The sequence below is a fragment of the Caretta caretta genome, chromosome 8, assembly GCF_965140235.1.
Source record: "Caretta caretta isolate rCarCar2 chromosome 8, rCarCar1.hap1, whole genome shotgun sequence".
In the NCBI taxonomy this organism is placed as follows: Eukaryota; Metazoa; Chordata; order Testudines; family Cheloniidae; genus Caretta; species Caretta caretta.
The window spans coordinates 50,786,129-50,813,035 of record NC_134213.1 but is presented as its reverse complement, the minus strand read 5'-3'; the positions used below and the strand labels follow the sequence as shown (position 1 = coordinate 50,813,035).

The 26,907-nt window shown below is 41.1% G+C and overlaps 1 protein-coding gene across 4 annotated transcripts in view; it reads left to right on the top strand.

Moving 5' to 3' along the window:
* COP1 (COP1 E3 ubiquitin ligase) overlaps positions 1-26,907 on the top strand; it is a 225,155-nt gene that overhangs the window by 26,758 nt on the left and 171,490 nt on the right. For all 4 annotated transcript variants that reach the window (XM_048860296.2, XM_075131476.1, XM_048860294.2 and 1 more), the window contains exons 6-8: positions 2,042-2,110; positions 19,281-19,340; positions 21,506-21,582. In XM_048860296.2, coding sequence (XP_048716253.2) covers positions 2,042-2,110; positions 19,281-19,340; positions 21,506-21,582 — 206 coding nt within the window. The remainder of the gene's footprint in view (positions 1-2,041; positions 2,111-19,280; positions 19,341-21,505; positions 21,583-26,907) is intronic.

Sequence of the window (26,907 nt, the reverse complement as noted above, 5' to 3'; positions counted from 1 at the left end):
TAAGGGGACTCCATATGTTTACTAATTTATTTACACCTTGAAGGAATTACTGTGAAACATGAGATTTTTTTAGCTCTTACAGCTCCAAATGTGAAGCAAAGAGAATTTATGAGCAATCAGCATATCTAAAAATCAGGACCTTTCCCTTTTTATGCTTAAAGGAAAACCGTGGTTGTCTTGCGTATCATAGCAGTATGAAAGTTTATAAGCTAAAAGCAATCTGTCACTATGAATAAACTGAAGTCTATTTGTTTTCGTATAAGTTTTGTTATAATTGGTAACTGAGTATAATTCTGGAACTATCTTGCTGGAAAACTATCAGCTGAAACCAACAATGTGAGAGGAGACAGGCCTAATGCAACCCACTCTATGAAAAAGTGTGTGTAAGACGGTCAGTGGTCCAATATTGGAAGTGGAATTGGATGGCAGTTGATACATGGGTGGGCAGACTTTAGAACAATAATTTTTGATTAAGATCTCTTAAGGCAGTAGTTCTCAAACTTTTGTAGTGGTGACCCCTTTCACATCGCAAGCCTCTGAGTGTGACACATCCCCCCCTCCCCCCCGATAAATGAAAAACACTTTTTTGTATATTTAACAACATTATAAATGCTGGATGCAAAGCGGGGTTTGGGGTAGAGGTTGACAGCTCATGACCCCCCCCGATAATAACTTCGTGACCCCCTCGGGGGTTCTCAGACTGGGGGTTGGGACCCCTGTCTTAGAGGCTTTGAAGATCAATTAAGTCATAATCTTTTTTGCTTGGTTTTGGCTTCTGTGAGGAAATGAAATACACTAAAAATAAAATCCCTTTTACAATTCTGGTTAAAAAAAAAAAATTGCTAGATTAAATGTAAGAGGTCTTTTAATCAGATTGTGTGGGGATTTACACGTGTACTTTCCTGTGTATAGAGGACAGACCCCTTGGGGGTATTGTTTAAAGTTTTCCATTGGGCTGGGGTCAGACTTTATAGTAAATCTGTTTTCTTCTGGAAGCCTTGGAAAGACAAATGTGAAACGCTTCAGGTTGTCACCACAAATATGTTTGAGGAGAGAGCTTTGAAATGGAGAGCTCATATCCTGTTCAGTTATAAGACTATCCTCTTCAGAATAAAAGCATCATCTAGGTGTAAGAATAGTAATGCTTCACTTACACTTTTGGAGGTACCCATTCAGATTTAAAAACTAAGTGTTCCTCTGTACATTTTACCTACCTCCTTTTCTGGTTATTTTGGAAACATATTACAATAGCAAAAGGACCAGACCAGAAAAGTAGTTTATCCCATCCTTCTCAGCTGTTTTTCCCTTTAATGGATCCCTGATGCCCCTTCCCCGGCTCACCTTTGAGCTCATACTCAGTCCTACAGTAAACTAATTTTTCTAAGATCTGTGCAAATTGCTCTTCCATGTGTCTGTCTAGTATTAGTGGTGCACTGATGTTAGGAATAGAGAGAATCTACATTCCTGTCACCTTCTTGCCGCCTCAAGTTTCGGGTCATCGCAAAGGAAAATATAAGGAATTAATTTATTTAGAAAACTGAAACACCTCTTTCCCTTTCCCAAAACAGCTAATCTTCACTAGCGAGTTTATTTTCCATTACCGAAGCTCTTTTTGTGCTTCTGTGGAATGTTCCTTTGGGGAAAGGGTTGTCATTTTCTGAAACCAAATTATTCCACTTAATTGGTTGATTAGAGGTGAAAGCTCAAGATCTGCCAACAGTGGAAGATGCGCAGCCTTTGTTCCAAAAGGGTCTGAAATCACTCCACCTGGGAGGAGAATGAAAAATGTGCTTTGCCTATTAATCACCTGTAATACACAAAAGGAGAATATTTGTGTCCTATAATGTAAAACTTTGCCATGTGCCAACCAGAACTTTGAAACCTAGAAGCAAAGCAAAACCACCTTACTTGTAATTGTGACTTAATATGTTGCTCCTTTCCCCTACTTCTAAGTGAAAGTGATTTGTTTCCATGCCTGCTATGAATTGTTGTGCATAAAATTAATCTACTTTTTCTCTTTAAATTTAATTTTCTGTTACAGGAGTCCCATGCTGCCCAATTACAGATCCTTATGGAATTCCTCAAGGTTGCCAGGAGAAATAAAAGAGAGGTAGCAGATTTTGTTTTTGTTTTTGCTACTGGGTGAGGCTTTTTCCTTCTTTAAAAGGGGGGAGCAGGGAAATAGGTCAGCCTGAAATGATCTCTCTGAGGAGAAAATTCTCTGCTGCAGAGGGATATTTGAAATACCTGGATTTCCAGGAGAATAGATCAGTTTAAATATGACAGCTTCGGTCTTTAACCTCCATTGCCTTTTTGTTTCATATTGTTGGTTGCATACATGTGGAGAGGGGAAATTGTCAAGGAAAGAGTCCACGCTGGCAACTTGTGGTAAATTCGTGAAACAAGATGCAAGTGTGAGGGGGAAAATGGAAAGTGAGGGAGGGAAGGCTGGTAGGCACCTTTTAAAATTGTTTCCAAAATTATATCAAAAATGTCAATGCTTTCAGGATCTGGAAGAATGTTAATGTCTCTCCGTCACAGTACCAAATGGGGATAAGTTGCAAAGATCAGTAAGAACAAAGAACTAATATAAAGGCACTCAGGATGTTGAAAAAAAACAACAAAAAAGCGGGCAGGACATAACAAAATGAGATTAAAATAGAAAAAATAAAAGGAAGGTAATATAGCACAGAAAAAATCCAAAACACAGATTATCAAAAGTCTGGGAAGAGAGATTTAGAAAGTAGTAATGCCAAAATAGAACAAGAGACATGGAGGTGATGGTGGACAGAAAATTGGCTCTTCTACCAACATACAGCATTACAAACTCATACTTCATGTGGATTTCTCTTCCCGCACCCCTTGTGGGTTTTTTTTTGAGAGTTGATGTGTAGGTATCGTGTCCCAAACCATGGAAGTGGTGGTCCCATTTGCTACATGAGTAATGAAACTGCACCTGGAATATTATACAATGCTGCGCACCTTAGTATCAGAAATATTCCAACCAATTGGACAGAATTGCAATAAGTCTCCAAAATGGCTGGGGATCTGGAGGGGCTGATTTCTGCTGAAAGACTTAAAGTAGAACATGTATAGCTTTGCTGTTTGACTAGTGAGGGGGGCAACAAGGGTGCAACCCTAAAATATCTGCAGGCTGTAAATACCAATGATGGTAGAGGAACTGTCCAGAGTGGCCAAGCAAGTTATAAGGCCTGATCCAAAGCCCATTGAAGTTGATGGCACTCTTCAGTGGATGAGGCCCCTAGGGAGGAGTAATGAGATGGAACTGAGAGAGAAATTTAGGTTCAATATCAGGAATAATTCCTTAAATACAGGGTTTATTAGACTAGGAGTAACTTCCAATATGAAATGGTGAAAGCACTATTACTTAAGTAGTTTAAAACTAGACTTTAACGTAGACTGCTGTTCTGCATTGGTTGGGCATGGTCTTTGAGAACCTATTGGATCTCTTCCCTCTCTAATTTCTGTAACTTATAAAGCATGCTCTTTGTAGTTCTTAAACTTCTCTTAAACGTCTTAATGCACAATTTAAAAGAAGAAGGGGAAAAAGCTTTGCTCAGAGACGTATGTTCATTTTGGGTGGTAGCAGAACTTGGATTGGTTTGTTCCTATGTTTAGCACCTATCTTTGTATTCGGTTAGGGTGACCAGATGTCCTGATTTTATAGGGACAGTCCCAATATTTGGGGCTTTTTCTTATATAGGCACCAATTACCTCCCTACCCCGTCCCGATTTTTTTTCCCCTCCACATTTGCTAACTGGTCACCCTATCTTCAGTATCTCTGCTTTCATCTTAAATAAATAAAAAACCTCTACTTGTTACGGTTATGAAGAAAACTTCCAAAATTTAAATCAAGATAGGTCTTCACTGCAGTTAACTTGGCTGTTACTCTGGCATTACCCTGCTCCCCTCCCATCCCCACACACAATCCTTTCATCTGAGTTTGACACCTTCAACCCAGGCTAGCTGGCTTGTCTGTGGCTGAAGGCTAAAACCTGAGTGAGGTTTCCATTTCAGCTGGTAACCCTCCCACTTTGCAGTGAGACTGCACAACTAAACCACTTGAGTGCTGGTAGTCCTTCAGTGCCTTCCCACAGTTCTTCCTGTATGCCCAGAAGGACAAACAAGTTCTCCCAAAAGAATCAGAGTGGTTCAGCTTGCAGCAGTACAAAGAATTCCTAGCACTGCACCCAGGTGAGTGCAGCACCAGTGAGGACACAATAATTCTAGTATCGCTTTGCACTGTGGCTGCTCATTCCCGGCTGTGGCTAACCTTGAGTGCTGGTCACTTGAGTTAGCTTTGCAGTGGAGGCATGCCCCTAGTGTAGGGGTGGGCAAACTACGGCCCACGAGCCATTTTAATCCGGCCCTTGATCTCCTGCTGGGGAATGGGGTCTGGGGCTTGCCCTGCTCTGTGCGGCTCCTGGGGAGCAGGGTTGGTGGCCGCTCCACATGGCTCCCGGTAGTACTGACGTGTCCCCCCTCCAGCTCCTACACATGGAGGAGCTAGTTGGCTCCGTTCTGCATACTGCCCCTGCCCCAAGCGCCACCCCTGCAGCTCCCATTGGCCAGGAACTGTGGCCAATGGAGCTGCAGGGGCAGTGCCTGCGGACGGGGCAGCGCACAGCAGAGCCGCCTGGCCGCACCTCTGTGTAGGAGCCAGAGGGGGGACATGCCATTGCTTCCAGGAGCTGCTTGAGGTAAGTGCCACCTGGAGTCTGCACCCATGAGCTACCCCTCCCTGTGCCCCAACCCCCTATCCCAGTCTTGATCCCCTTCCAAACCTCTCGGTCCCAGCCTGGAGCCCCTTCCTGTACCCCAAACCCCTCATCTCCAACCCCACCCCAGAGCCTGGACCCCCAGCCGGAGCCCTCACTCCATCTCCCGCCCTCTGAACCCCTCGGTCTCAGCCCAGAGCACCCTCCTACACCACAAACCCCTCATCCCCAGCCCACCCCGGAGCTCACACATCCAGCCAGCGCCTTCACCCCCTCCCACACCCAACCCCAATTTCCTGAGCATTCATGGCCTGCCATACAATTTCTATACCCAGATGTGGCCCTCGGGTCAAAAAGTTTGCCCACCCCTGCTCTATTGTAATCACTTTAGATATAGCTACTGGGAGCTGCCCCATTCATCCAGGTCAGGTGCTAATTCAGAAGCCTGATGATGATTAAATGTCAACATTAAGTATTTCATTCCTGATGCTCTAAAGGAGAGAGAGAATCTCAAATCTGCTCTGTTTCCTGTGAGTCTCATTTTTATGCCAGCAGTGGATGACCGTTTGGGAAAGTATAACCACATTATTTTTCCCAGTCAAGAGGGAGTCAAGCCCCAGGAGGCTAAGAACCTGTGGGCATACTAAAGGCTCAAATTTAAGATGCCTACCAGAGTTCAGAGGGCATGTACAGTCATATTTTGAATGTCTGACATGGTATTGTGAATGTCTCATTTTGGCAATTTATATGGGAGAGATTATTTTATGGATAGAACTTGAAAGAATGCCACCACCCTTTTTTCCGCTATTTGATTACAGTAAAAATGTTTGAAGACTAACTGTAACTTGATTCAGTAACTAGGCGTATGTCTACACTGCTGTTAAAGGCCATGGCTGGCCCTTGTCAGTTGACTTGGGCTCAAGCTACAGGGCCGTAAAATTGTGATGTAGACGTTCAGGCGTGGGCTGGAGCTCGAGCTCTGGAACTCCCTGAGAGGGGAGATCAAATACCTACACTGCAGTTTTTACAACCTCACAAGCCCAAGTTAGCTGACATAGGCCAGCTGCGGGTGTCTGCTTGCAGCATAGATGTACCCTAAGAGCAAGTTGGAACCTTAGGTTAGAAAAGGAGCTCTTTTTCTGAGAGTGGCAAGTGTCTGTTTTGATTTTTTTTGCATAATTTGATATTCCTTTAAGATATTATATTGTTTGGAAGCAACATTTCCTAACTTGCCCCAGTACATTATTGCAGGATTTTCTAAACAGAGGTTGATTTTTACATAACACTTGTGTTGCAGTTCCTAGACAAACTAGATAAATTCCTTGTCTGATACTGTACACTTGATAAGGTCCCAGAGTGAATTTACCAGTGCAATTCTGGATACCAGCATATTCAAAGTACATAGTAAAACAGCTACAGCACTAGTTGCAAGGAGATTGGAACAAGTTATCTGCCTATAAAATGGTTGGAATAACATGTATTGTAAACCATCAAATATGTTAGATACTATTAATTGTGAAGCTGTAAGTCCTAAGATTCTTACTGACTTTTTACTGTTACTTTGTAAAAGTAGCTTCTTGGGATTCTATATTCAGTCTCTTGATGGCTCCAGATCAGATTGGCTCAGTTTGTGTTTATAAAATGTTTTTTTTCCAATGCTTAAAACTGAAAACTCATCCTGGATTCAGAACATCAAGCTCAGTATTTTTGGGCTCTCACATTGCCAACAATAAAAATTCTGCAATTAGAATTTGTGATAACTGAGTGTGAGGACAAGAGTATTGTCCTCATTGTCTTAGATGTGTTGGGTCTGAAATAGAAATAAATTAAAAAGCTTTTGTTTTGGTCAGAAAAGTAACCAAATGCTCCTGGATGCTCTTGAAGGTCAATATTTATACTTTTATGTACTTGCACTTTGGAGTGCAAAAACATCTCTCAATTTCACATTCATTGGCCCTCTAAAAGGGAAATATAAGTTGTAGCAATTGTAGAAGAATATCCCATTAGAGTTCCTTGTTTTCACATGCTTGTAACTTTCTAAAACACTGATCTTTTGGGGCTGAAGTTATCCATGCATGATCTCTTCACAAAGACTATTTTTTTTTAAGTTTGAGCAAAATCCTTTTGTTTGGAAACATGGTGCAAAAATACCAAACTTTCCCCATGTAATTAAAATATTCTAACCACCTTTCTTTGAAAAAATCCTGTGGACAAAAATGGCTTAAGGTTGAAACTCATGGATACTAATGGCTCTGAAACAAAACTTTTAAACAAAGCAGAGGTACAACTGTTTGAAAAGTGTGTATTAATCATTCATAATAGAAAATCTATTTGTATGCAGTGCAAATTTAACATGGACATGTGTTTTCCATATGTATGCCTGGTTAATTAAGTGTACTCTTCTTAGTTCCTCGACCCAACAATCTCTTCTGCTGAAAAAGGGGTAGAGCAAGGGGCTTGTTAAGGTCAAGCTAAATAGCTCTGGAATATTTTTTAGCTCCTTTTTTTAAAAAAGGAAAACAAATGCAAAAACCAGTTACAGTTGCACAGTTAAAATAAGAGTTAAAAGTTAAGGTTTCACAACAACATTGTTAACTCAGCCACATTCTGCAAATACAGATTTTTTTTTTGGTCTGGTTTAATTTAATTTTAGATTTTTTAAAAAAAAATATCAATTGTCTCATGGTATATTTACCTACATTTAATTTAAAAACACTTCTAAATTTAGTTGGCCAGTGTCATTTACACCAAAAGGAAAAAATCTCTCAAGTGTACACTTAGCTATAAAGAAAGACCTTACCAGTTGCTCCTTAGACAGATTACTGTGCTTTTCACTGTTATGAAAGCCACCAAACCTTGTCCCAAGTCTTGTCGTCTGCAGGAAATGTTTTGACCCCATATATCCAAATGTAGGATCTATGGGTGTGAGTGCATAAGCTTATCTCAAGTGTCATTTGTCCATAGGGAAAGAGGTCTATTGATATCCATATCCTAGAACATAGCTTGTAGAGCTCAGACATAAATATTGTTTTTTCATCTTTATTGGAGTTTGTGAATTTTTTCTAAATGCAACATTAAGAGTATGCTATAAGTCTTTTGCATTTAATTAACGAGGTTTCTTATTCCATGTGTCATGTGATGAGTATTATTTTTCAGCGGGTTAGTATCCAAGAAGAGCAGAGTAATCCTGAAGTGTTGCACAGCTTTGCTGAAATTGCCTGTTCAGTATTTCAGAATAGTCCTCTTTCTGCCTCATCAATATGTCTCAAACTTTTTGTTCCTTCCCTGTAATGAAGATGTGAAATTGTAGAAATAAGGATAGTTATTGTGGGATAAATGCAAGGAATTGGAAGCATGAATTCTCCAGGGTTGTGATTTAGTTCTTGCTCATCACTATCTGTCGAACCTTATTGCTTAGTATCCACACACGGGGACAGGATAATGAGTAGGCAAGGGGTGGTGACAAAGCTAAAAATCAGTCATTCTCGCATGATATCACGAAGTCTTGATTACATTCCAAGACACCTGAGGTGGATTTATAATTGTTGTAGGACTTTCCTAGCCCCGTCTTTAAAAACTCAGTTATTTAAGCTTCTTTACATATCAGGCTTTTTAATAAGGGTTGTTAGAACTGAATTAGACCACAGTAAGCCAAGAAAATTGCTAGTATGTAGGGAACAAAATGAGACTTTAATCTATTATGTATTCATTGATACATGTGTCTGACTCACTTTGTTTTGGTAGGGTTTTTTTGCTCACATGAAAAATTGGTGATGCTGTCTCATACTAAAAGGGACCTTATTGGACTCATGTACTTTGATAGTGCTTGGAGTTCAGTACCTTTGTAATATAATTTTTATAATAGTATTTGGTTATTTTGTTAATATAACCAAAACTAAATTCTCATATTAACTGGTTCTACTGTGGTTTTCTCTGTGCTGCATTGACTTGGAGGCAGAGCCAGATTGGGATAGGATTGGCTCCACCCATTTCAGGACCCAGCCAATTCTGTTCCCATAGACTTGCGGGCATCTCTGGTTTTTCTGCAGAGCATAGGGATTTTCTCCTCCACACCTAGCAGCAGTTTTTCCCCCCTCAGGGAGACCACAAAATAGAGCAGGGGTGGGCAAACTTTTTGGCTTGAGGGTCATATCTGGGTATAGAAATTGTATGGTGGGCCATGAATGCTCACGAAATTGGGGTTGGGGTGCAGGAGGGGGTGAGGGCTCTGGCTGGGGGTGCGGGCTCTGAGGCGGGGCTAGGGATGAGGAGCTTGTGGTGTAGGAAGGTGCTCCGGGCTGAGACTGAGGAATTCGGAGGGTGGAAGGGGGATCAGGGCTGGAGCAGGGGGTTGGGGCATGGGCAGGTGGCTCAGGAGTGCAGGCTCCAGGTGGTGTTTACCTTGAGCAGCTCCTGGAAGCAGTGGCATGTCTCCTGTCCAACTCCTACACAGAGGCACAGCCAGGCGGCTCTGCTGCACGCTGCCCCGTCCAGAGGCTCCACCTCTGCAGCTCCCAGTGACCACAATTCTCAGCCAATGGGAGCTGTGGGAGTGGCGCTTGGGGCAGGGACAGTGTACGGAGCAGAACCCTCTGGCTGCTTAGGAGCCAGCAGGGGAAACATGCTGCTGCTGTTTCTGGGAGCTGTGCAGAGCAGCCCCTGACCCTGCTCCCTGGCAGGACCCCATGGAGCGGGGCAAGCCCCAGACCCTGCTCCCCAGTGGGAGCTCGAGGGCCAGATTAAAACAGCTGGCATACTCGGATGCAGTTTGTAGTTTGCCCACCCCTCAAATAGAGGGTAAGACTGAAGAAAAAAAGTGGAGAGGAAATGCCAATCCACTCAGTCCTTCATGGAGGGAGGAACAAATCTTTTGTCATATGGGAGAGTTTTTCCCTCTGTATGTTGTCCAGTTCCTCTTCATCTCCGGCCACTTCAGTTTCTACTGGTACAGTCACAGCACCATTTCTTACAAGGGTACTTTCTGGTATCTTTCCCAGAGCAGAAAAAGCTGTAGGGGCTTCTTACTCCCTGGGATAGCTATACCACTCTTACCCACACCCACACCCAGCCCTGGCCTCAGCTGCTGTTACTGTTAACTGTCCAGCCTCATTCTGTGGTGCCTAGCAACCTATCTTCAGTGGTTCTATTTTTTTTTTTTGAGGAGTCTGTGATGTTACTTTCATCTCCCATTCTTTCTTTTCTCTCTAAGCAAAGACAATAGTGAATTTATTCATTGTAGGTGATCTTCCCCTGTCACTTTTTTCCTAGGTGAGCTTGAAGGGGCATTACTACTGCTTCTCCACCTAGCTCTGTCCAAGAGCCTCCAAAGTCATTTTCCCTTACCAAAGCTTGACAGGATTTTTTTTAAAAATAGATAAGGAAGAGAAACTTAACCTTCTTAATGATTCACATGATGTCTCTTTCCTCCCTCAAGAGTTCTGCTTTAAAGATCCTGAATTCAGGGCTTTGATCCTCACACCACTCCACAAATCAATAAAGAGGGAAAGTTTCTCCTCCTTGGGGGAATTCAACTAGGGGGGTGGGGAGAAACCACTCCTCTGCAGAGAAAGGTGAGATGTCCTGAGTGGGTGTTCCAGATTCATCAACTATCTGCATACCTGACTGGAACCTCCAGATTCCAAACTTCACAAGTAAAGGCTAAACCAACAGTAAGACCACTGGGATATACTCCTGTCTTCTTCCAAAAAGCCCTGCATTCCTTTTCACTTGTTATGTCATGAAGCCTTTGAACAACAGAGGTTGTGATATCGGAAGCGTATGGGATTTCCCGGTAAATGTACGAGACTCAAAAATTCTTTGCAAACTAAGCTCTTCCACAATGGATGTGGCAAAAGGTTCCACATCAGGACATTCAAGACAACAACAGCTTCAGTCTGTCTTGCTCAGGTTTTTGTGACCAATGATCTCCAGAGACTTATCCCAAAGAGGAAAAGATCTGAAATTTGTGCTTTGTAAAATTTCGGTGGCAGGATCATTGGTTTCAGGCTGTTTGCAGGAATCTTAGTTTTGCCTTGGAGCTATGGTTTACATTGTAGTAAACCTTTGAATGAGATACTTGAAAGTGCATGTTCAGACAAAGTGGTCTCCAAATACATAAGCATAAGTGTTACTTCACCTTTCCCTGAACTCAGCTTTTGTTGAGGATAGTTTAAAGTATTGTCTGGTAGTAGATTTGTAGGATTTTCTCCCCTTGATTGTCTGGATTCTGGGGAAAACCATCACCATACAGGCCTTCTTGCCCTGGCAAAATATCCCTCTCTGTGATCAGCTGAGAGGCTTTTTTGGGTTTAAACCTAGCCAGTGTTTTTGCATGCATTAGAAGAGTGGTCTTTGAATGTCTTGCATGTGAGTAGAGCAGCCAGGTCTTCAAAGGGTATGTCTACACTGCAAGGAAAAACCCACAGTGAGTTTCAGAGCCTGGCTAATTTGGCTTCGGCTGTGAGGCTAAAAATAACATGGTAGACATTTGGGCTTGGGCTGGAGACCAGGCTTTGAAACCTGGCAAGGGGATGGAGGGGCTTGGACCCCGTGCTCCAGCTTGAGCATCTACACTACTGTTTTTTAGCCCTGCAGCCCAAGTCTCTTGGGCTTGATACAATTGACCCAGATGTGTGTTTCCAGTGTAGACAGACCCAAAGAGTTTGGAGGTCTCCTTGAATGATGGCGGTGCTGCAGCTGCTTTTTATTTTAATTATTTAACTTTAGCACCCAGAGGCCTTGATAAGGATCTGAGCCTCTTTCTGCTGTGTGCTGCATGAACACTAAAGACCCAATCCCTACACTGTGGGAATCTAAGAACAGTAGGAAGCATGAGGATGAACATACATCCAGTGATGGGCATTGGTCCTCTAAATCTAGTAGAGATTCAGTTAAAAATTGCTTCTGATTATGTGCTAGAGTAGGTGGCCACCTTGGAGCCTGTGGGTTCTGAGGTAATGGGGTCTCCTTTGAGGTATCCTAAGAGTCTAAGGATAATGGGATCTCCTTGGATCCAAGGTACTCAGATCCTTTGTGTGGAAGGGGTTGTGGGCCTGGCTTTCCCCAAATAAGCTACATAGAAAGCTGTCTTGAGGGCTCTTTGAAGTAGTCTGGACCCCCATCCACACTCTGGTCCAGTGGCTCATCGGGGGACCTGCTTTTCCTGCAGATGCCTTTGTTTTAGATCCACTCCTTTTCTCATATCCAACAAGAATTGGTTATTCCCTGGATCCACAAAGGAAAGGGCCTGAATCCCAGCAGGCATCCTTCTGTCTCCTTTTCTGCTGTGACTACCCAACATGCAGTTCTACCCCTCTAGAATTATCTTCTCCTCTGGGATTTTGCTTTCCTTCAGTGTTTTGACCTTTCATTACCCAGTCTCTCTTCCTTGGAAGAACAAGAAGGTTGTCACTTCTTACCACATATGATTTCACCTTTGTTCTTTAGTTATGTCAGGAGCCTCTGAAAGGATCAATTTAGGAGGAAGGCACATTATCCTGCAGCCTTTATTTGAGACTTTGACTGTTGAGAAATCTCAAGAACTTGAAGGATATTTCTTGAGGGTCTCGTATGTCTGTGTGGCTATATCAGTGGCTATGACTGTCCTTGTCCTCAGGCACAGTTGGCCATGGAATTTTTTGCAGCCAGATTAACACTTAAATCACTGAGATTAATCTTTTTTGTAATGAAGCAGCAGCCCTTGATCTGATATCGGAGGGACTTGCACTTATATTCAAGGGATTTTGTCCCGCACGGTTCTTGACTTGGTCATTCTGGATTCGTTCTTTCCTAGAGGTTGCTAGAAATGTGGGTTGCCTTAGGTCCAGCTAAACTGAAAATTCAGTTTAGCCAGAGGCCCTAGAACCAGTTCTAATTTGAGCTCTTGTCAGCAGATTATGACTTTCGTCAGAAGGCTATGCCATTTAGCTCTGCTCCAGGCCCTGAATCTTCCCCATGCCCTAGAACTAAACACATGGAATTTTTCTATGTCTGAAAGTGACTATCTGGCACAAATATACACTTTTCTGCTTCTGCAATAGAAGGGCATGGACAAACAAAAGTGAATTGACCATCCACAGAGCAAGTGATTTATGAGGGTGGCATCCTTATTAATCTTCAATGAGTTTCTCAGTTGCCTCCTAAACTCAGCTTTGGATGTTTATAATAAAGCTTCCGTTTGAAGCACTTCACCCCATTGCTATATTATTTCTCTTTATGGTGACTTTCCTAGTTATGGTGACTGAAGCTCTGTCAGTGGCATCTCATTAGTGCACATTTTACTCAAATTAGGGACTTGCTTTAAAGATGTCTTCCATTCTGTTATCCTTACCTTGTTCACTGAAAGGAAAATTACGGTACATTGTGGAGATGCAAAGAACTTAACTTCAAAAGGGTTAAATGATTTAGGAAATCAGATGTCTTTCATCCTCTATTATTCAGAAATAGAAGGAAGCCAAGGTATCAAAATTCTCCATTGCAAGGTGGGTGAAATTCTGTATCAAAGAAGCTTATAAAATGCATGTCCTTTCCAAACAAAACAGTACAAGAGATCATCAGACTTCATGGTCTGAAAACTTGTGTGTTTTACACATTTGCAAGACAGCTACTTGGCATTAAGTTCACATATTCATCAGATGTTATAAATTCGATGTAGAGACTTCTGTAAGCACAGCTTTAAACTGGTGTGCACTACACAAAATCCATACAATTATTTGTTTTCTGGCTTGGGGGTTTCACTGCTAATTAGTCCCAGACTAGGAATAATGGACTTGGTTGTAGATAGTATGGTCTCTGTATAGCTAGGTTAACTTTTTTTTTAGGCCCACTGGATTGAAAATTTCCCCTCTAATTAGTCCTGATCACACTGGTCCTTTTTTAGCTCTATAGAAGATTGTGTATAGGATTTACATACATTTTAACAGAAATTCAGTATAGCACAGCTCTGAAACTATTTTTAGTGGCTCTATTCCAAGATGGATAGAGCCAATTACTGTCTCAGTGATTGACAAGTCTGACTTTCTTGTGCAAACTTAAAGCAAGGTGGGGGTGGGAGGGAATACAATAACTCCTCGCTTAATGTTGTAGTTATGTTTCTGAAAAATGCGACTTTAAGGGAAACGATGTTAAGCAAATCCAATTTCCTCATAAGAATTAATGTAAATGGGGCGGGGGTTAGGTTCCAGGGAAATTTTTTTCACCAGACAAGACTATATTTCTCTCACACACACGTGCACACACGCACCCCCAAACAATTTAATACTATACTCAGCAGTGATGATTGTGAAGCTTGGTAGACGTGGTGAAGTCAGAGGGTGGGATATTTCCCAGGGAATGTCTTACTGCTAAATGGTGAACTAGCATTCTGTTGAGCCCTCAAGGGTTAACCCCTTTTTGTTAATGTAACCTCACACTCTACAGGGCAGCACAAATGGAGGGAGGGGAAACAGCATGGCAGATAGACACACACCTTGTGTGTGTGTGAGAGAGAGAGATGTGCATTGCCCCTTTAAGTATGCTGACCCCACTTTAAGTACATTGCCTTTTTATGTAGATCAGTAAGTTGAGACAGCAGCTGCTGCCAACAAGCCCCCTCTGTCCTGAACCCTGTAGTGTCCTCCCCCTGCTCTATAGAGATGGGGTAACCAGGGGGTAGGAGCAGGGGGGAGGGGGACACCCTGACATTAGCCCCCTGCGCGCGCGCTCTCTCACACAGACACACACACACACACAGCAAGCAGGAGGCTCCTGGGAGCAGCTCCAAGGCAAAGGGCAGGAGCAGCACATGGCAGGGGGGAGGGACAGCTGAACTGCTGGCAATTACTGGGTGGCCGCAGGAACCAGATCTACAGGGGGGCTGCAAGTCCACCCTGGTTCCAAGCCCCCACCAGCTAGCCACAACAAACTGCTCTTTCTGCAAGCAGTGGACTAAACAGGCAGCTGCCAAACAAAGTTATAAGGGAGCATTGCGAAACTTTAAACAAGCATGTTCTCTAATCAGCAAGGTAACATTAACTGGGACTTCAAGTGAGGAGTTACTTTACTATGAATAATGAGGCTATCTATTCAGAGAAAAAGAGATCGGATAAGAACTGCCTGGCTCTAAAACCTCCTACAATGGATGAAAAGCATAATTCAGTTATCTATTGAAGGGTGTAATCAAAATGAAAACAAACTGACTTAAGGATTTTTGTTAGACTAAAGCTAAACCACATAAAATATTCATGATGAAAACAGTTCTTTAGACATGTCATGGCACAAGATGTCGTCTAAATTTATGTGTTTGAATGTTCATCTACTTAGCTTAGCTGGCTGAATTTGATGTAGACTTGTTTCTTTTAAAATGTTTGTGCATAGACTTAGTAACTCACCAAAATGAGACTAATACTATTATCTGCCGCTTAAACATTATAGCAGCACCACCTGACTGTAGTACACCTCAGTCTTGACTCACCACACCCCTCCTCATATAGGCTCTGGGCTCTTACAAAGCTCTCCCAATATGCCTGTCCTCACCTGAAATGCCCACTGCTATTCCAAAGACTGTCAATTGTGTTAAATATTATGGTTTGTGTTTAGCAATATGAACTCTCCAGGGAGTAGGATGAGACCAATCCTTACTTAGGGCAGGTTTAACTAGCAATGTTGAAGTGCTGCCATGGCTCTCCAAGCACTCTTAAAAAAAAGAAAAATAAAAACAACCCACCTCCCCAAGGGGAAAGCTATAGGCTCTGGGAGCGCGGCTCCCAGCGCTGGTGCACTGTCTACACTGGCACTTTACAGCGCTGAAACTTGCAACGCTGTAAAGTGCCAGTGTAGACAAGTCCTTAGTAGTGAATGTAAAAACAACTGTCTGATAAGCCGATGCTTTCTTTAAAAGATTTGTCCTTCTACAGATCGTAAAAGAAGTCCCAGATCTCCCATTTCTAGGTTTATGCAACAGTTAATAGAAGTTGGAAACTAACAAGTCTCTGTTGTTAGGTACATATAACGGAGCCCATTTTTTTTTTTTCAGATGACTGAAACACCTGCCACTTGTTTCTTTGCCATTTTCTAATCTCTCGCTGCAAGCCAATATGTATGTCATAAACATAAAGGGAAGGGTAACCACCTTTCTGTATACAGCGCTATACAGTCCCTCCTGGCCAGAGGCAAAACCCTTTCACCTGTAAAGGGTTAAGGAGCTTAGGTAACCTCGCTGGCACCTGACCAAAATGACCAATGAGAGGACAAGATACTTTCAAATCTGGAGGGGGGGGAAACAAAGGGTTCTATCTGTCTGTGTGATGCTTTTGCTGGGAACAGATCAGGAATGCAGACTCAATCCCTGTTAGTAAGTAATCTAGCTAGAAATGCGTTAGATTTTCTTTTGTTTAATGGCTGGTAAAATAAGCTGTGCTGGAGGGAATGTATATTCCTGCTTTTGTCTTTTTGTAACTTAAGGTTTTGCCTAGAGGGATTCTTTATGTTTTGAATCTGATTACCCTGTAAGGTATTTACCATCCTGATTTTACAGAGGTGATCCTTTTACCTTTTCTTTAATTAAAATTCTTCTTTTAAGAACCTGATTGATTTTTCACTGTTCTTAAGATCCAAGGGTTTGGGTCTGTGTTTACCTGTATCAGTTGGTGAGGATTCTTATCCAGCCTTCCCCAGGAAAGGGGGTGTAGGGCTTGGGGGGGATATTTTGGGGGAAGACGTCTCCAAGTGGGCTCTTTCCCTGGTCTTTGTGTAAGACGCTTGGTGGTGACAGCATAGGGTTCAAGGACAGGGCAAAGTTTGTACCTTGGGGAAGTTTTTAACCTAAACTGGTAAGAATAAGCTTAGGGGGTCTTTCATGCAGTCCCCACATCTGTACCCTGGAGTTCAGAGTGGGGAAGGAACCTTGACAATGTTATAGAATAATAATAATTTTAGAGCAGATTTCCTGATATTTATCTCCATGCTACATTTTTGAAATGTTTTAATGTGTTTTTTATGGAGTTTATGAAAGTGAAAGATTAATTTCAGAGTAACAGTCGTGTTAGTCTTTATTCGCAAAAAGAAAAGGAGTACTTGTGGCACCTTAGAGACTAACCAATTTATTTGAACATAAGCTTTCATGAGCTACAGCTCACTTTATCGGATGCATACTGTGGAAAGTATAGAAGATCTTTTTATACACAGAAAGCATGAAAAAATGGGTGTTTACCACTACAAAAGGTTTTCTCTCCCCCCACCCCACTCTCCTGCTGCTAATAGCTTATCTAAAATGATCACTCTCCTTACAATGTGTATGATAATCAAGTTGGGCCATTTCCAGCACAAATCCAGGGTTTAACAAGAACGTGGGGGGGTGTAGGAAAAAACAAGGGGAAATAGGTTACCTTGCATAATGACTTAGCCACTCCCAGTCTCTATTCAAGCCTAAGTTAATTGTATCCAATTTGCAAATGAATTCCAATTCAACAGTCTCTCGCTGGAGTCTGGTTTTGAAGTTTTTTTTGTTGTAATATCGCAACTTTCATGTCTGTAATCGCGTGACCAGAGAGATTGAAGTGTTCTCCGACTGGTTTATGAATGGTATAATTCTTGACATCTGATTTGTGTCCATTTATTCTTTTACATAGAGACTGTCCAGTTTGACCAATGTACATGGCAGAGGGGCATTGCTGGCACATGATGGCATATATCACATTGGTGGATGTGCAGGTGTGACACCCAAATGGGTGAGAAAACACCCATTTTTTCATGCTTTGTACTTTCCACAGTATGCATCCGATGAAGTGAGCTGTAGCTCACGACAGCTTATGCTCAAATAAATTGGTTAGTCTTTAAGGTGCCACAAGTACTCCTTTTCTTTTTGAGAGATTAATGACACTGACTGCTAGAGCTGAGCATAACTAGGACACATGCTGTGTAAGTTTCCCCTACAGACAGCTTTGCTAATATTACCTCTAACCAGGCCAACAGTACCTATTAGTATTCTAGGTATGGCTTTCTCAAGTTTATGCTGCCACTTATACAATGCTGCATGTGCTGGTTTTGTAAATCATCTGCAGCAGTCTAGTTTTAAATCCCTGAACTAACTCCATTTGTGAGCAAAATAAATGAGCTCAGAACTTCAGAGGGGTGAGATCAGTGCACTAACAGAGTGTCACCTAGCTCTGGGGAAAGAGAAATCTTCTAAAAATCCGTACCTGTTTTTCCTTTCCCTCTCTAAAAAGGCTTTTCTCCTCAAGGACCATAAAATGTTAAATAATTCTTAATGTGATTGTGCTAGTGAGTTACCTATAGCAGAGTCGACATACTGGACTCTATGTTCAGTGGCAGGTACTTTAGAGAAATCTGTTTTCGTTTTCTGCAAAGTATTTTATTGCTTTAAGAACCAAGCTCAAGTACTTAAGCTGCTGTTTCTGGGAGCAGTTTGCTGATCAGCATTGGAATTTATGATGAACCATACAGATGCCTTTGAGTTTGGGTGACTTGAGAGGCTTCTACATTTCTGTTTAAAAAGATGCATTGTACTTCATCTCCAGAAATCTTGGCACTCTTTAGTGGAACTGCCCAGATAGTAACAATTTTTAAAACACAACCCCAAAGCTGGTCATCAATGGCATTTAACTTAGCGAATTAAGCCGATGCGGAAATACTGCTGAGACAGCCAGGCTGCCTGTTGTAATGTCCTCTCTAGTCCGATGTGTCTTGGGGAGCCAGATCTACAGTGAAGCTTTTCTTTTGTCTGTTAGCAGTATGTGTAGTCATAGTAGAGCCTATTAGCAAAGCCAACTTACAAATATACTACCTTCTGTTGTGTCTGGATTGCATTTCTCAAACTACTTTATCACAGGATGCATAGGAGCTATGTGAAGTTGTTAGTGATTGAGTAGATGGTGCTCTTTCCTCTGAATAGCTATTGAAGACCTGCATGGTTTTAGGGGGCACTAAAATATTAAGTTTCCATCTTTCAATGAGATGTATGTCCAAAGCCACTCCTTAAAAGTGTCATGGAGATGTAACATTGGTGCCCTGGACAGATCCCTACTCTGGCAATGTAATGGCACTTTTTGAATAGGCAGAATGTAATTTCAACTGGATATGGTTACCCTTGGCATGTTTTTATGAAAAGTAAGTACTAATTATTCTCTTTATAAAGGATTTTGAAGAAGAGATTTTTTTTTTTTGTTAGAGGTCTGCGTTTTATTGAAGGTAATGTGATCCCTGTGGCTCTCAGGAGGTTTCAAGCCACGATTATTTGTAAAGAATTATTTGTTAGATCCTTGTAAGGAAGGTGTTTAGAGAAGTACATTTTAATAATCTGGAGCCTTTTGTGACTACTTTTGAAGAATATAAACTTGCTTGTACTGTTTTTAATTCACAACTGTAAGCTTCATTTAGTGTAGTTTGTTTGCTCATCTAGGTAATGTGTACACTTCTGTGCATAGTGGCTATATGAAATATTGTATTTGCTAATTTAGGTTAGGCACCATAAATTAAGTCCATTACTTGATGTCTATGGTGGTGCCAGTACAAGTTGGTTTAGATTTCTTTTCTTTCATCTACAGCAACTGGAGCAGATCCAGAAAGAGCTGAGTGTTCTGGAAGAGGATATTAAACGAGTGGAGGTGAGGAGCCTAGACATTCGTTGCAACTCTGGCAGTGTTTCATTTCCATCAAACTGTTTGCTTCTCTGTATGATGCTGCATGAAATTTGTGGCCATTGCTTCAATAATGGGAAAATGAACAGATGACGCTCTTTCTTTAATGTATTAATTTACTGAATGCATACAGGCTGCAGCTTGGTGAAAAGGATCCATTCAAACCTACTACTCAACTTTATTTTTTCCCAGTTTCCTTTTTACTTTTTAAGAACTTCAGCATAATAACTTGGCATTAGAAGTCATTGTATTGATGATAAATACTAGATGGTCAATTGTGGTGTTTTACTATAGCAGACTGAGTCATCTAAGAGCCTTGTAACATCCCAAGTTAGATCAATGTGTGTGTGGGGCAGGGAGGGGAGCGGTCCTCCAGTGGGGTGCATTGGGAAAAGCAGAAGTAGAAAACCCTGCTATATAGAAGGTGAACTACAATTCATTTTTCTCATTTCTATATGGTGTTCTTGGATCCTCATAGGGCACTCTAGTCTGGTACAGGTTTGTTTCCCAAGTATTTCTAAACCTTGCACCTTGCTCTATCCCCACTCATTCTCTAGACCACTCCCTGAACTACTTCTTCTCTGTCCTGTCCAGTGCTCAACTCTGGGAGTGGAGAATTGGTGCTTTAAGAGGCTGTGGAGCTAATTCTGCAGCTTCATGAAGTGGTGCTGCCCAAAAAGCTACTCGGGCACCAGCTGAGCTCCTGCATCTGTCATCCCTTTTCAGGTTAACGGCCCTCCAACCAGTACCCACAGGCCCCCATATCTAGATTTCTTTATTTATGCTTACTGTATACATGTTCTGTAAAAGAGTTTCACTTACTCTAGGCACTTTGCTCTATTATAAAATACAAATAAAACAAACAATTCCAGGAACTTTCCTTCACCCAATAACTGACTCAAATCAACCCAGCAGATAGAAACATATTTCAGTCTATGAAAAATATTCAGTCTAATCCAAGAGTTCACCCAGTCTTTCTCCACTTAGGAAAAACAAATGTGCATTGCAGTGTTCCTGAAGCTGATAAAGTAGGTCTGTTTCAGATGAAGGGGAGAGCACGTTCCCAAGTAGAGACACCTTCTTGGAAAACATCCTGCCACTTACTTCTCTCTGTTATGAGTGGGGCTTCCACTGATTGGCTGTAGAGCTGTGGCTGTATAACATGGGAAGAGAAATGGTCTTTCAGATAAAGGGATCTCAGGTCATTTAGGGCTTTATACATTAAAACAAACACCTTATATTCTATCCAGTAAAGAATTGGTCACCTGTGTCGCTCCAAAAGTGTTGGTTGTGTGCTCTCAGATCATGTACCCTATAACTAATGAGCTGCAGCATTCTGCACCAGCTTCAGTTTCTAGACCAATTTTAAGATGTAGCCCCATGTAGAGTACATTGCAGTGATCTGATCTGGAGGTGACAATCATGCATGATAGTTGCAAGATCTGTCCACCTCTGAAAGAAACAGGTGCAACATCTTGGCTATATGTAGATTTTTAAAAGGTGTCTTGCGGGGAGGTGACCAGGCCATAGCTTCTACCTAATGTTTCAATAGCAACTGGGAATCTAACCAGACTACTAGATTGTGCATTTTCCCCATCAGTGGCAGGTGATGCTGCTGAAGCCTAATGAGTAACTTAATCTTTTCTGGTTTTGTTCAGCCCCCCATGTATTCTTGCCTTGACCCAAATTCCACATTCCTTTGCAGCTTCAAAAGCTGTTTTAGGACTAAGTTTGTATCTGTCTTAGTAGTGTGCAGCTCACTTGTTCTGCAATCAATGTAATATGAATTTTTTGGGGGGAAATGGTCAGATTCCTGCTTCTGAGGTGGAGGCGGCAGCATATCTCTCAGATAGAACCATTGATCTCTAATATGTAAGATGAAAGCCTCCCTGATCCTTGAGCAAGATGCACTGGCAGCAGGCCCTGAGAAGACCAACTGGAATGGTAGCAGGAAATAGGAATCCATTACTGGGGAAAGAGCAAAGATTCCTATGTATGAATTAAGCAAAATTATATGCCTGTGCTTACCTACTACAAAAATTAATTTATACAAAACCAAAACTATGTATTTGAAAGATGTCCATAGCATGCATGTCTCTTTCGTTTTGTTGTAACTTGGCTCTCTGTTTCAGGAAATGAGTGGCTTGTATTCCCCGGTCAGTGAGGATAGTACGGTGCCTCAATTTGAAGCCCCCTCGCCTTCGAACAGGTACGAAGCTTGCAGCTGCTCAAAATTTGTGCTGCAGATCCCTCATATGGCTCTAGTCCTCAGCCGTGCCATGCACAGAACTCCACTAGTTCTTGGATCATATAAAAATAACATTCACATGGCCCATCTGTTTCTCAGTGGTATTTATTTTCATGCCAATAAATTAGTGAAGAGAATGCTGTGTTGTGAGTTCACAGCTGGATTAAAGATCTTCCTTTTCCAGAATGCTTTGAAAAACTTTCAGCTTTTCAGTACTGTACAGGTAAGTCTGCAGACAATCTGAGTTGCTGGGTGTAAAACGTTAGTGTTAAACGTACGTCTGTGCTTTTAACATCATGTATTTAATTTGTGGTGGTTGGCACATACAATGTCCAAAACAATTTCACATTAAATAAGTGAATGACCTTTGATTTCCTGTTCAATATGAAAGGTTAAATTTGCATATTCTCGTGGTCAGATTTTTAAATTTAACAGACTCATTGGTTCTACCCACCTGCCTGCTCTCGGTGGTTAGATTGAAATGTCATTTCTCTAGTGTATTGTTGATGGGATTTTTTCAGTCTGGGATATTATGTGCCCTGGATTACAAATGAAATTGTGACTAACCTTTTGTGTGTCCAAGTTGCACATGTCAGCAGTTCGGTTTAAGGTGCATTTCACTGTGCATACATTCCTATATTCATTCAACTGGAATAAGTTATGATGCCCCCAAGCTCTCATCTTTCATATTATATGAAGGATATTTTTTTCTTTCTGGAAACACTTGTTTTAGTAGCTCTTTAAACCAGAGGTTACCAGCATGGGGATTGATTGATTGATTGGTATTTATACTTTACTACATGTCTGCTAGCTGGAGAACTAAACCTAATAGCCCACAGGTATATGTAAAAGATGTTAGGAGGTACTACACTGGAGAGTTTCAGGGATAATGGATGGGTGAGGAGCCCTTCCAACAGCTGCTGGTATTTGTACAAGGTTGTTACCCCTGGATCCTGTTTGGGACTCTGATCTTTCGTAATCATGTAATAGATGTCTTAAAGTTTGGGGGAAAAGAGGTGTCTGCAAGTTCCTCTCTTCTGGGGCTTTTTAAACCAGTTCATAACTCCAGTGTATCTCTTCTCTGCTGCGTCTCATTGCTTCTGCAAGCAGTAGCTACATGAAATTGCCATGATTCTTGATAGTTTGTGCCACTCACAGGATTCTTAATATTAACAGTGAAACTGATGAGTCTTTAATTTCATGCTTCTGATGCTTGGGAAAGCTGGGAGTTTCAGGATCAGTAAGTTGATACTGCACTACTTCACACTTTTCACGTTTGGACCATTATCTTTTTTTTTTTTTTTTTTTTTAAAGTATAAGGGCTAGAAACTCTTCCTTAAAATGGAAGGTTAAGTTCTGCAGAAGTAGATAGTCTAGTTCTGTCACATGAAGCAAGTTAACAAGTGAATTTTTCAAGCACTGTTTTATACCACTTGGGACCTGGAATAATTTTTTTCTAGCCAAAGAAGTGTTTGAAAACAGTTTTAAAAATCTGGTCTGAAACCTGTGTAGGCCAGTCTAGTAAGGGTTTTCTGGAATTCTTTCAGGTCTGTATAGAGTACATGTGCTTGGGCCACTATAGATCTTGGTCCCAAAGCTATTCAAATTATTCACAGCTATGTTGATTAAAACTGCTTTAGTTTAGTCTTTTGATATAGCAAAATATGTATCTTGTAGGCCCATTGGACTTCTTGGTTTTAGAAATGTGACTGTTACACTGCTGTGACCCAACATTCCTTTTGTAACAAGATCCACTTACTGCTGCTCTGTTCTCCAGAACGCATGACTTGAATGAAGCATTATTTAGTCTGGCATTAACTAAACCTCGTACAAGAGACTAGTAGGGACTTACACAAAATGCACATGGGGTAGTCTCTCACCAAACTTTTGAGAGAGGTCCCTTCCTGTACTCCTCAGTGACCCTGCCAAAATCAGGGCTTGTTCTGTAGTTTCTCTGCTAAAATGAGAAGTGGCATGTGAAGGTTCTTAAGAGACTTCACTTGCTGGATGACTTCGAGAGCCTGTATCTCTTGACACACAGTGGTCCTGTGTCTGGTTTCATATGACCAAAGACTTGAATTCTTTGGGTTTATTTTCTAGAAACCTCCTACTCTCTGAAATTAATTTGGCTTTCAGCACTGAACATATGTTGTGGTGAATAGTTCAAAAACTGCAACCTAGATCTTTCCTTGGAAAGAATACTACAGAATAATTGATGGGGGGTTTAAAATTTGCTGAATCCTCCAGTTCTGTTAACTGATATACTTCATCCTAAAAACACACTTTTTTAGAGATGCAGTGAACCAGTAAGAATGAAATGTATTTATATTTCATGTATTATAGTTATAACATATAATTTTCCATGTTCAAATACTTTATTAAATTATATGGATATTTTCAACTTGCTGTTAATTAAAATGGTGTTTAAACCACTACATACTTTGTCAGCATACTTTCTGTCCTGCTGTAACTTATCTGATCAACATTTGTTACTAATGCATTTTATAAAATAGCATAAAGTTACCTTAAATATGTGCTGATAGAAAACAGACTTTTCCTTTTGTCTGTCATACTGTTCAATTTATCTTGTTCTGTTTTTTCTTCAGATTTACAGTATTCCGCCTTGAAATTTAGAGCCTTCAGACTTATGCCCTATCTGATTTATCCTTTAATCCACTTTTACTTCTGATTCAGTAGTCCACTCCACCAATACTGTTTTTCATTATTTTTTTCCTGCTTGAACGTCTCTAGACCTTGTTTGAAGACCAGTTCAACTTTTTTCTCCGTTTTCCACATTTGCCTCTTAGTCGTCATAGCCAAAAAAGTGATAGTTGCTTATGTACTTTCTATTTCCATCTCATTTATATCCACACTCTTGAACTTTAAAATAATCCTGTATTTTTTGTAGGTGAATACTGCTGGAGGAAACCTCACTGTTGTAACTTTGCTGAATTTGTATTCAGCATGTGTAATGAATGCTTAAAAGAAATCAAAACTTTTTTGTGCACTTCTGCAAGATGTGATGAAACATTATGTGGGGTAATGGTACAGTACTTTTTTTTACAGGATTAAGGTTTTTCTAGTTTTGTGTATTAGGGAAATACAAACAATTATGAGTAAGATTAAAAACTAATACTACTCAAAAAGTTTCTCTTCGCCTCCCCTCCCCCCCCCAATAAAACAAACAAAAAAACCCTGGCCACCCTGTCTCTCTTTTGGGTGGTAAATGACATGGGGGGAATACATCTCTAGTTTCTGAGGCAGTAATTGAAAATTTAACCATTCTGTCATGAGCTCCTTGGGAAGAGACCCAATAAAAATTAATTACATGGTAGCCCAAGGTTCACTTTGTTCAAGCAGTATTTTTTGTCCATTGACTCCAGTTTTGTCTCAAAATTTGCTCCTTCTTCCTCCAGTTGCCACCACCCACAGTTGATGTTTGTCCCCTTTTTTGCTCCCAGATTTTATAATGCCTTTTATAATTTATTAATAAATGTAGCTGAATTTCTTAATCACAAAAATATTTAAAAGCCTTTAACAGGACTTTAAATTTAAGATACTTGAATAATTGGAAAAAAAGAAAGATTACAAGAATCTGCAAGTCAACTTCAGCTAAGGCAGGGGTGGCGAACCTGTGTCTCCGGATCCACATGCAGCTCTTCAGAAGTTAATATGCGGCTCCTTGTATAGGCACAGACTCCGGGGCTGGAGCTACAGGCGCCAACTTTCCCGCCCCCTCCCCTGAGCCGGCAGTGCCTTCCCCCCAGAGCCTCCTGCATGCCATGAAACAGCTGATCAGGAGGTGTGGGGAGGGAGCGGGAGGTGCTGTGGGGTTGGGGGGAGAACTGCTAATGTATTATTGTGGATCTTTGGCAATGTACATTGGTAAATTCTGGCTCCTTCTCGGACTCAGGTTGGCCACCCCTGAACTAATGGTATTACACAAAACTGCCTTAGAATTTGTCTGTGGATAGTGGAATTATATCTACACTTGTGGAACCTAGATTACATTGCTTTACCAGCATATCTATAGCAAAAATAAGACTGGACTCTTTAAGTCTGCTGTGCTGCTGTTAATTCCAGCTGTACCTGTCTGTTGTAACAGCTTGTTTTTCAGCTGTGCATCTCTCTCCTGCTGTCACCGGCAGGAACTGGTGTATGCATTTTGTTTGTCTGCCCCCTCACCCTCCCATGATTAAAGTTTATTGTCCCTGAATGTGCTTGAAGCAGCATTATTACTTTTTTTCCTCCACAAAGATCTAATAGAAAATGATTCTTTTCCTAGAACGTGTTTTTGTTTTTGTTTTTTTTTTTGCTTGTAGCTTTTCTGTTTTGGCTGTGCAAGTGTTAAGACATCAGCAGTCGGAGTTCACTTAAAAGTTAACTACAAATGTGTTAAAACTTTAATGTCTTCTTCAAGTCAGATTTGTGTCTATTAGATTTTTTAAAACTAATATTGGAGTGAAGTATTAAAGCCCAATTACAAGTATTTTGGCTTTCTAGATTTATAGCTTGTGGAAATGCTCTTAATGCTATGTCGGTAGTCCCGTAGTACACGGAAATTTCAGTGTCACTGATCAGCGCTGGCACCCATAACCTAAACATAAGAGTTTTGAAAAAATTGATTTTACACAGAAAGACCAATAAAAATATTTCCAGTAACCTTATAAAAACTACTTGTTCCTCCCCCCCCCCCCCCCATTAAAACATAATCTTCAGTGAGAACAATACTTCTATATAACATTCATTGTAGGTGAGGAAATTAAAGTGAAACTGAATAATCTGTTTCAAGACAAATGAAATAAAGTAAACAAGACAAGAATACTGGTGAAAGCAAGGCTTTCAAAATTTTTTACAGTAGATATTTGTAACACAGATTGTTGACTAAATAATTTTAACCTGATAGTGTTCTTGTGTGGTAGTCTAAAAATGCTTCAGGGGCAAATAAAGGCTGATTACTAAGTGGTATTGGGGAAGGGATTTGTGTATCATACAGAAATAAAATGTTACAGGCAAGATTTTCAAGCACTGGTGCCTAAAGTTAGGGTTTAAATACTTTAGTTGGCTAAATAATGGGCCTGATTTGCAAAAGTGCTGAGCAGTCTGTAGCTAGCTGCTGGGTCCTCAGGCCATGTAACTGTACCTCACAAAGTTAGGTGCCTCACTTTAGGCAAGCTGTTTTTCAAATCTTGGCTTCAGTCAATGTATGCGGGTGGTCAACATGAACAGGAACTAACCATAAATAACTGTTCTTATAGAGAAGTGGTTTGTTCATTTCCTAGCCTC